The sequence below is a fragment of the Nannospalax galili genome, unplaced genomic scaffold, assembly GCF_000622305.1.
Source record: "Nannospalax galili isolate Female #2095 unplaced genomic scaffold, S.galili_v1.0 scaffold24, whole genome shotgun sequence".
Lineage (NCBI taxonomy): Eukaryota > Metazoa > Chordata > Mammalia > Rodentia > Spalacidae > Nannospalax > Nannospalax galili.
Genome location: NW_008352654.1, coordinates 1525090 through 1535535, shown reverse-complemented (window position 1 = coordinate 1535535; position 10446 = coordinate 1525090). Strand labels below are relative to the sequence as shown.

Here is a 10446-nt window from a genome sequence, read left to right as displayed (position 1 = left end):
TTGAGCCATCGCTCCAGCCCCTAATGTTAGGGTACTTTTTATTTGTTTGTTTGTTTATTTATTTATTTATTTTTTTGGTCTTTTTGAGACAGGGTCCCCCTGCAACCCCACCTGGCCTGGAACTCACTATGTAGACCAGGCTGGCCTTGAACTCACAGAGATCTGCCTGCCTCTGCCTCCCAAGTGCTGGGACTACAGGCGTGTGCCACCACGCCTGGCTTATTTTTATTTTTGTGTGTGAGTACATTGCCTGCATGTATGTAAGTGCACCAATGTGGTGCAAAGCCCAAGGAGGTCAGGAGAGGGCATTGGAGCCCCTGGAACTGGAGTTATAGATGGTTGTTAGCCACCATGCGGGTGCTGGGAATCAAACCTGGGTCCTTTGCAAGAGCAGTCAGTGTTCTTAACTGCTGAGCCAGGGTATTAAAAAAAACACACACAGCAGGAAAAGTAACTAAGACAATGACTGACAGGTGACAACTTTGTTGCAGCAAGCTGAAGGCTAGCTGATCCTTCTCTCCCATGCCCTCAGGCCTCAAAGAAAACTAAAGAATTCAGATTGCTGTCTGTGCCTTTGGAAAGAAAGGAGGAAAAACCAGACCTGGGTGTCAAGGTAAGTTGTTCTTAGCATCCCTAGATTTTTGGGATTCACCCCAGTCTTTTTAAAAAATTTATTTATTTTTATTACTTTATGTGTGTGAGTGTTTTGCCTAGATGTATATAAAAGCACCCATGTATGCAGTACCTGTGGAAGCCAGAAGAGGGCATCAGATGCCCTGGAATTGGAATTATGGATTTGTTAGCCACCATGAGGGTGCTGGGAACTGAACCTGAGTCTTCTGCAAGAGCAGCCAGTGTTCTTAACCTGTGAACCATCTTTCCAGCCTCTCACCCCAGTCTTGACCTCAGCAGTCTTTCCCAACCTCTCTGGGTAGCCTTTCTAGCTCATGTTTGTGGGGAAGTATGGTATCATAAGCACTGAGGGGCACTGCTTCTCTTCCTATATCCAATATTCTTATTTTTTGGCTCCATCTTCAAGAAAACACAACTAATAGACTTGGACTCCATCTTCAAGAAAAAACAGTAGATTTGTACTGCACACTTGCCCCTTGGCCCTTCTTGGGTAGGTCAGACAGCCTCTCTGAGATTGGTTTCTTACTTAAAAAAAAATAAAAAAAAAAAAAAAGACAAAATCTTTCAGGTAATTGGAAAGACTCACTGAGATGATGTCAAGAAATCCAGAACTTAATAAATGTCGTTGTGGGTAAATTAAATGTGAATCAAAATCCCTCCTGAAGGGGAAAGAGCAGGACTTTTGGGGGTGGGCCCATCGAGGCTCTCTAGGGAGAACTGTCCAGCACAAGGAAAGATAAAATTCACCTCCCAGAGACAAATCCAAAATACACAAGAGCATGTGAGAAAGTGTAACACAGTTACAGGTGACAGATTTATAATGGGATTATTGATTCCAAACCAGGTCCTTCTCTTCCTTGCATATATAGCCCCTCCCAAAACTATGTTGCTGATAGCTGGGTAGTGACTCAGGGAGGCTGCAGCTGGGGAGAAGGACTTGGCTGCAGCTGGAGCCAAAAAAGACCAGCAGTGAAGCCCAACATTGAGATGGCATCCTCTCTTCCCTGTTCTTTTTCTCTGAGTTTTCGTGTCTTATTTGTACCAAGCAAGACAGATCTCCTGAGCTCTCAGAGTTCAGTGAATTAAGTACATTAAGGGGCCTGGCAGCCATGAAGAATGACAGTAAGGACTCTGATGTATTCTGATGTATAAAGTCCCTGGGGCCAGGCCCCATGCTAAGTGCTTTAAGACTACCCCCTTCAACCACAGGCCCAAGGTCTCTGAAGGCAGGTCTGCCTCCGTCCCTGACACATTGCCAGGCTTAGCACAGTTATTTCCGGGGTGCAGTCGCAACGAACGCTCTTGGGGCCTCATTATAGTCACTGTTTTCAGCAAGTACATACCTCATCTTTTTTTTTTCTTTTTCTTTTTGAGACAGGTTCTCCTTGTTGGCCTGGAACTCACTATATAGACCAGGCTGGCCTTGATCTCACAGAGATTCCCCCCTGCCTCTGCCTCCTGGAGGCTGGGATTAAAGGTGATGCACCACCATGTCTGGCTTTTTAATCCTCAAGACAATTCTGAAAGACTAGTTCTATTATTATCCCCACTCTATGAGTGAGGAAACTGAGGCCACAGGAAGTTTGGATAACTTCCCCTAAAGTTATCAAGCAAGTGTAGAGCAAGGGTCAAAACATGCCTTTCATGGTGGTACATGTCTTTAATCCCAGCAATTGGGAGGCAGGCAGACAGGCAGATCTCTGTGAGCTCCAGCCCAGCCAGGGCTACATAGTGAGACCTTGTCTAAAAAAAAGAAAAAGGTGGTGGTGGTGCTGGAGAGATAGCTCAGAAATGATTAAGAGCACTGTCTGAATTCGGTTCCCAGCACCCACATAGCAGCTAACAACTGTCAGTACCTCCAGTTCCAGGAGATCCAATGCCCTCTGGTCTCCTTGACACAGCATGAATGTGGTACACTTACATACTTGCAAGGAAACCAATCATACACATAAAATAAATACATTTTAAAAAATCCATGCCCTTTACCTCTGTTTGAACTCATGGGACAGGGGATGCATACAGCTCTGGAGTTTTATGTTTGTTTGGTAGGGTCTTATTGAGACAGGATCTCACACTATAGTACAGACTGACCTTGAACTTGTGGCAATCCTCTTGCCTCATCTTTTCAAGTGCTGGTATTGCAGACATGAGACACCGTGCCTATCCATAACTCTGATACAGGCTGTTTTATAGGTAGTTCAACTGAAGCTGAAGAAGTTGAATAATTGGCTTCAAGCAAAGTCAGGATTGGACTCCATTGTGACCAGACTAATATCTTTGAAAGAGCACACTTTGCTTCTCCCAAGCCCTGGCCGAAGCTTTAGAGGCAACCTTTCTCTGTAGGAATCCCCAGTACCCCACAAATGCCTTTTAGTGGGGAAAGATTGAAGTGGAGTCTCATGTAGCACAGACTGGCCTCAAATTTGCTACGTAGCCAAGGATGACCTTGAACTCCTGATCTCCCTGCCTCTACCTCCTCAATGCTGGGATTACAGGCCTGTACCACCACACTCAGCTCCACAAATATCTTGAGTCTGGGTCTGGTTCAAGCCCAGCATCTATGCATCAGTAACAATGACACCCCAAAGTGGAGGTAGCTCTGCCTCACTCCATCCTCTAAAATCAATCAAGGAGTCCAGTTCCCAAGGCTTCAGCTCTGGCTGCAGACTGATGCTGACCATCTTCCACTGCAGCCTCTGTCAAAAGTGTTTTTCAGACAATCTGGGGCTGCCCAGGTTCCCAGCCTCTGAGGGGAGACTGGTGACTATCTCTTGGGGTTGGAAACTGGCAGTTTCAGACATAGGAACTGGTAAGAGATTTTTCATCCTCTTCTGGCAAGAGCTGACTTCATCACTCACACACTCGTTCTCCATTACTCATGTCCTTGCCCATCTGCGGGCATCTGGCTCATCGTGACTGTCTCCTGGTAAGTCAGAGATATGACAGATATCATTAACATAATGTTCTTATCCATCCTCCTGGGGTAGGCTGGTATGGAGAAGAGGCTGAGAGGTAAGGAGTTAATAGGAGCAGCTTCTGACATCAGACTTGGGAGGCTGAGTCTGGCCTCTGCAGCTTATTCACTAGCTAAAGTCTTAGAGAATCTAAGTTTCTGTTTCCACAAAAAGGGGCAGAAATTCCTCTAGCAAGCAAGCACACCACTTAGAACAACTTCAGGATTTACATTGTCTGTGTGAGTGGTGCTACTTAGAACTCAACTCTACAGACCCCAAAGTGACAGATGCTTTGGAAATTGCAGATCCTTGCTAAGCTAGCTTTCACATGTGGAAAGCCAGGTGTTATGGTAGGCACTTGTTATCCTAGCACTTGGAAAGTAGAGGCAGCAATAAGGAGTTCAAGACCAGCTTGGGCCACATGAGACCCTGTCTCAAGTCAAAAAACAACAAAACTCTCTATAAAACCAAAAACCAAAACAAAATACGTTCCCTAATAGGGCTGTTGTAAGACCAGAGATTATATTAAGGGTTTAGGACAATGTGTATGTACAATAGACATGATATCATAGTGGGATATAATATAATAACATAATAAAGTGAGCCCCATACCTCTCCAAGATATCTCCTGCTCTGTAAGATGCCAGATGCCGCCATCTAATTCCAGCTCTTGTACGCCATAGCAGAGTGATGGGAGGAGGGAGACACATCTCACAATGGCCTGTGTTCTAGTTTCTCAATTGCTGTGACAAAATACTCTGACCAGTACCAACTTAGGGAGGAAAGGGTTATTTTATCTTACATCTCCCGGGTCACAGTTCATCAGGGAGCCCAAGGTAGGAACTCAGGGCAGGAACCTGGAAGCAGGAGCTGGAGCACAGGCCATGGAGGAACAATGCTTACTGGCTTGTTCCCTTGGCCCTTGCTCAGCTTGCTTTCTTATGCAACACACGCCCACCTGCCCAGGGGTGGCACTACCCACAGTGGGATGGGTCCTCCCACATCACTCAACAATCAAGAAGATGCCCCACAGACATGGCCACAGGCCAGTTCAATGGAGGCAATTCCTCAATTGAGGCTCCCTCAACTCAGGTGTGTCAAGTTGACACTAAAGCTATCCAGCACAGCCTGTTAGCAAGGCCTAGTTGTATTTTGTTTGTTTTGTACGTGTCTCTGTGTATATAGATGTATGTGTTTATTGTGCACATGAACATGTGTGTGTCTGTGTGTGTGTGCGTGCATGCATATGGGTGGGTGGGAGTACATGTGTATGTGAAGGACAGAGGATAACCTAGGACATTCTTCATCAGAAGCCAGCTACCTTGTTTTTTGAGGCAGGGTCTCTCACTGGGATCTGGGGTCATTGATTAGGCTAGGTAGGTATCTAGGTTTCTTTTCCTGTTGTGATAAAAATACTCTGACAAAAGCAACTTAAAGGGAAAATGGGTTTATCCTGGCTCAAGATTCAAGGGCACAGTCTATCCACCGTAGCAGGGTGTCAGGGTGTCAGGAATTTGAGGCATCTAGTCAAATCACACCCAAAATCAGAAAGCAGAGAGTGAGGAATGAATGCTGCTGCTCAGCTCCTTCCTTTACTTACACAGGCACAGTCTAGGATCACAGCAAGGAATGATGAGTAGGGTAGATCTTTCTACCACAGCCACTGTAATCAAGATAATCTTCCATAGGCATGCTCAGAGGCCCATCTCCAAGGTGATTCTAGATTCTGTCAAGTTGACAATACTAATAACCATCATAACCATCACAACTGGCTAGCCAGCAAGCCCCAGAGATCTACCTGTCTCTGCCTTCCCAGCACTGGGATTATAAGTGTGGCCCACCTTGCCTGCCTAAGGATTGAACTCAGGTCTTCTCAGCCACCTCCTCAACTCCTATTTTTGTTTTTGTTTTTTGTTTTTAGAGACAGGGTCTCATGTAGCCCAGACCGGCCTTTAACTCACTCTGTAGCAGAGGATGATCTTGAACTCTGACCTTCCTGCTACTACCACCCAGGTAGTATACTAAGACTGCAGTGTGCACTGCCACACCTAGCTCAACAAAGCCTGGTATCTACACCCCTTAACTCTCTCTTAACCTCTCCATCTGGTCTCTTGGAGGCCATGGAGAATAATGGACACCTTGGCAGCAGACAGAGGATGGTTCTAGGGTTTCCCTCTGTTTGGATATTTGTAGCTGACTAGCTGAGAAGTCCTGAATAGTGTCTCTTGTCAGTCTGATTTTCCATTCTCTGCTGAAAGCAACCAACCCTGTTTTTACCTCCCTTCCAAGGGTGTGTTTGAGTCAAAGAAACATGTATTGAAACTTAAGTCCATGTAGGGGGGGCTAGAGAGATGACTCAGCATTTAAGAGCACTGGCTACTCTTCAAAGGACCCAGGTTTGGTTCCCAGAACCCACATGGTGGCTAACAACCATCCCTAATCCCAGTTCCAGGGGACCCAATGTCCTCTTCTCACCTTTGGGGGCACTGCACAATCCACTGCATTCACACACATGTAGGCAAAACATTCATACACATAAAAATATTAATTTTTAAATTAATTTTGAAAAAAAACTTACTGCAAGCTCTGCACAGTGAACAGGGGAGTCCCAAAATAGATAAGACAGTTTCCAGTTCCAGGAAGGTGACAGAGGAACTAACTGATGGGTCTGTAGATTGTGTGGGTACCTGTTCCTCTTGGCTAGTGACACTTGGACCATGCTCTACTCTAAGCCCTGAAGCAGGAACACATGGGAAACACAGAAATCCAGGCCTTTCTCGTCTCTCCAGGTAAAGGTCCCAGCCTGCCTGAAGCATTGCACCACTGTTTTCACTGCTTTTCAGCTAGCATGGCTGACTGCCCTTCCACAGCACCTGGGGAAAGAGGTAGTCAACTGAGGAAAGCAGCTCCCCTTTTAGTTGCCACCCTCCTCCCTCTTCCTCTGCATGGACAATCCAAGCTCTTCATTCTGTTTGCTCAACAAATTCCCAAGGTCCACAAGTCTCTTGTCTTGCCTACCTGGTTTACTGCAGAACCCCTAGCTCTTGACTCAAAGCTAGTAGGCACCCAATGTGTATTAGCTAAATGATCGGGAGGCAGAATAAATAAAGTCTTTGGGTGAAAGTTGGGCACACTTCATGGTTAGTCCTTGAAGATGTTCATAATCCATGGCCAGCAAATTTGTCCCAGGGTAAAATCCCAGCATTCAGGAGGATGAGGCAGAAGCATGGTGAGTTTCAGAACAGCCTGAGCTATATAGGGAAAGCCTGTCTCAAAAAAAGCAGGAAGGAAGGAAGGAAGGAAGGAAGGAAGGAAGGAAGGAAGGAAGGAAGGAAGGGAGGGAGGGAGGGACACAGGAAAAGAAGGGAGGGGAGGACAGGGAAAGGAAGAGACCAGGAGGAGACAGAGGGGAGGGGAGGGGAGGGAAGCCTTCCATAGTGCTTCCTCAAAGAAAATCACTGCTCCTCTTTCCCACCAGGACCTCCTATTCCTGAGCCCTTCAGCATGCATTTGCTCAAGGATCCAGTATTTACTGAGTAACTTCTCAACTTGGTTGTGTCCTGTACTGCAGGAGACCAGCCTGACCCTCACATCTTCCTCTCCATACCTTAGCCCCTTCCTGTATCCACATTGCTACCCGCCCCCCCAGCCCTCCAGCCTCCTTGTTCCACCTTTTTACACAGGTCCCATGTTTGGGCCTCTCTGAGGCTGTTGACATGGTAAGAGTTAAAGGAGGGAGGAGGCCTCCCAGTTTCTAACCTCTGCTAGTAGCCTATCCTTCCAACCCACCCCCAGAGACCTGTTCCAACCAACCCAGACACTGGTCCGGGCCAGGCTGTACAGCTCAAGTCCCTATCCACTCTGTGTCCTGGAACAGCCCGGGATCTTGTCATTTCACCTCTGCCCCTGGGGTCCCAGCCCAAGGACACTCTGCAGAGCCTACCACTCTTGGACCTGCAGTGCCCTGGCCCCTAAGAGAGGGTGGCGCCGGGAGCTGCCAGCTTTTTGGAATTCCTAATCGCTCCTGGCCCCGGCGATTGGCTGTTCAGCTCTGACCCCACTTGGGCTGCCGCCTGGTTGGATAAAAAGGGAATCTCCTTGGGGCTCCAGAGCATTAGACACCGGAGGGGGCATCTGGGACCAACTTCGAGAAGCGGGGAGCCCGGCGGGGGGGTTGGGGGAGCAAAAGGCCTGCGGCCTCAGCCCCTCCAAAGAACTGAGAGATGACGGGGAAAGCGGGGGAAGCGCTGAGCAAGCCTAAATCCGAGACGGTGGCCAAGAGTGCCTCGGGGGGCGCCCCGGCCAGGTGCACAGGATTCGGCATCCAGGAGATCCTGGGGTTGAACAAGGAGCCTCCCAGCTCCCACCCGCGGGCTGCCCTCGACGGCCTGGCCCCCGGGCACTTGCTGGCAGCGCGCTCGGTGCTCAGCCCCTCAGGAGTGGGCAGCATGGGGCTGCTGGGGCCCGGGGGGCTTCCCGGCTTCTACGCGCAGCCCACCTTCCTGGAAGTGCTGTCCGATCCGCAGAGCGTCCACTTGCAGCCACTAGGCAGAGCGTCGGGGCCGCTGGACGCCAGCCAGACGGCCAGCTCGGGTAGGTGAGGGCGAGGCTGCTAGCCAGCCAGACTGTTGGGGCGAGCCTTAGTCGTGCGCCGTCGGCTCTCGCCTGCCGGCCTTGACCTTCCCTGAGCGGAAAAGTTCGTGCAGGCCCCAGGGTTTCAGTCCTCACTTGGAGCCATCAAGGGACCCGGACTCTCAGGGGTTTCCGGCCCCAGCTTTTCCGACCGCTGCTCAGTTCTTGTGAGCTGGTGTCTGGCCCCGCTGGATCGCTACGCGGTCTGCAACGAAATTTGTTCAAATTCGGGGGCCCCACCGGATCCTGGCCTCGGGTGGCTGAGCCTTGTTGCAGCGGCTCCCGGGAGGCTGGAGGGTCCGAGCTCCGCGGCTCCACCGCGGCTCCACTGCAGCTCCTGAAGCGTGATGCTGGTCCACAGGCTGGCGGGACCAGAAAGAGGGTGTCCGGCCCCTGCCCCATTGTCGGAAGTTGTCCTTTTCTTCCTCCTTTCTCCTTTCCAAATCCCTGTATTGCTCATCTGAGGTTTATTTTTCACACACACACACACACACACACACGAACTGGGAAAATCAGGCCACCGCGGCAGCCGAAGGGCGCTCATCAGATCCCAGTTCTCCGCTGGCTCGGGGACCCGAGATGACCCCGCGGCGCCATCCTCGGGCCACTTTCCCAGCTGTGTGTCCTTGGCCCGCCGGCTCTCAGCAATCTCCCAAGTTTTTCGTTTCTTTTATATTATTAAATTTAGGACAACGAAAAAAAGTGGCGCGTCGCAGGATCTCGGCGCATTGCATGGGCGCCACGAAAAGAGATAGTGTGCCCGCAGCTTCCAGACCTTTCTAGAGCCCCAGCTCCCCGCAACACTGCTACACTCCTTGGGCCAACTTTTGGGTCTGGGATTCAGGAGCTGATGGTCCAGGGCAGAACTGGTGCCCTACTGCCCCAAAGCATTCCTTTCTCCCACGTCCTTGCCTGCTAGCTTGCCCCGGCCTCTGCCTCTCTGCAACGAAATTTGTTCAAAATCTTGGGTTTTCGGGGCCGACGTGGGTGGGGCCAGCCTGGGCTTAGGGATCCCGACAGTCGCCAGGACCCTGCTAAGGTGCAGACCTCAGGTCCGCGGGGCTCGCGGAGGCTGCAGAAGATCGGAGTCCTCAGGGTTTGGGGGCGCAGCAAAGTGCGCTCCCCATTCTGCCTCAAATCTCTCCGCCCGTTTTCAGATTCTGAGGATGTTTCCTCCAGTGACCGAAAAATGTCCAAATCGGCTTTAAACCAGACCAAAAAACGAAAGAAGCGGCGACACAGGTAAGGGCCGCGCAGTCCTTTCCTGTCCCTTCCCCAGCCTCCTCGTCCGGGCGCCCGGCACTCAGACCTGGTTTTCGCGGATGGGAGATGGAAGAGCCCCGGCTTCACCAGGGCACAGGGACCCGCGTGGTTTGAGGGAGCCTGTCCTGGGGCCTGGCACCGGGTGAGGGTGACTTGAGTGTGGGCAGGAGCAGCCGCACCGTTTGAGCATCCTGGTGTGGGAGAAGGGAAAGGCCCTGGACCGGAGCCGGGAGGCGTTGGCGACCCCAGGTCCCTGTCCCCGCCCAGCAGAGCCACGCCGACCCTGCGGCGGACAGACCGGCCCCCGCTGTCCCGGTCCAGGCTACCAACTCCCGACCTTTCTGCTCCTACCGTTCCCCTAAACACCAGCGGCATCTGCGCGGCTGGAACCTTTGCTTTCGGCTTAGCTGTTTGTGCTACGGAGCTCCTTACTACTATTCCCTCAGCCTCAGTTTCCTAGTCTGGAAGATGGGAAGGAAGGTGGACTGGCTGGTCCTTCGAGCCCTGACTGGAATGGGGGTGGACTGCAAGACTGTACAGACTCAAGAGGGCTACTTAAAGTGTCTTTTGATAGACCTCGCTTGTCCAAAGTTAAAATTCAGTAGGTATGTCCTGGAAAGTCGCTCTCCTTTCGTGCTCCGACCCTCTTTGCCTTCAGGATCAGCACCACGGCTAAGGGTTCTGGGTGGAAATTCTTTAGGGCCCTGACTGGAATGGGGGTGGACTGCAAGACTGTACAGACTCAAGAGGGCTACTTAAAGTGTCTTTTGATAGACCTCGCTTGTCCAAAGTTAAAATTCAGTAGGTATGTCCTGGAAAGTCGCTCTCCTTTCGTGCTCCGACCCTCTTTGCCTTCAGGATCAGCACCACGGCTAAGGGTTCTGGGTGGAAATTCTTTAGGCGGTTTTTGGTGTTTTTTTTGTTTTGTCTTTTTTTTTTTTTTTTTTTTTTTGAAAGGGTTTTT

At 50.3% G+C, this 10446-nt stretch overlaps 1 protein-coding gene across 2 annotated transcripts in view; it reads left to right on the top strand.

Moving 5' to 3' along the window:
- Nucleotides 1–7810: 7810 nt before the first annotated feature.
- Nucleotides 7811–10446, top strand: part of Vsx2 (visual system homeobox 2) — a 26442-nt gene continuing 23806 nt past the window's right edge. For both annotated transcript variants that reach the window (XM_008849750.2, XM_017802359.2), the window contains exons 1-2: nucleotides 7811–8180; nucleotides 9377–9461. In XM_008849750.2, the coding sequence (XP_008847972.1) occupies nucleotides 7811–8180; nucleotides 9377–9461 (455 nt within the window). The remainder of the gene's footprint in view (nucleotides 8181–9376; nucleotides 9462–10446) is intronic.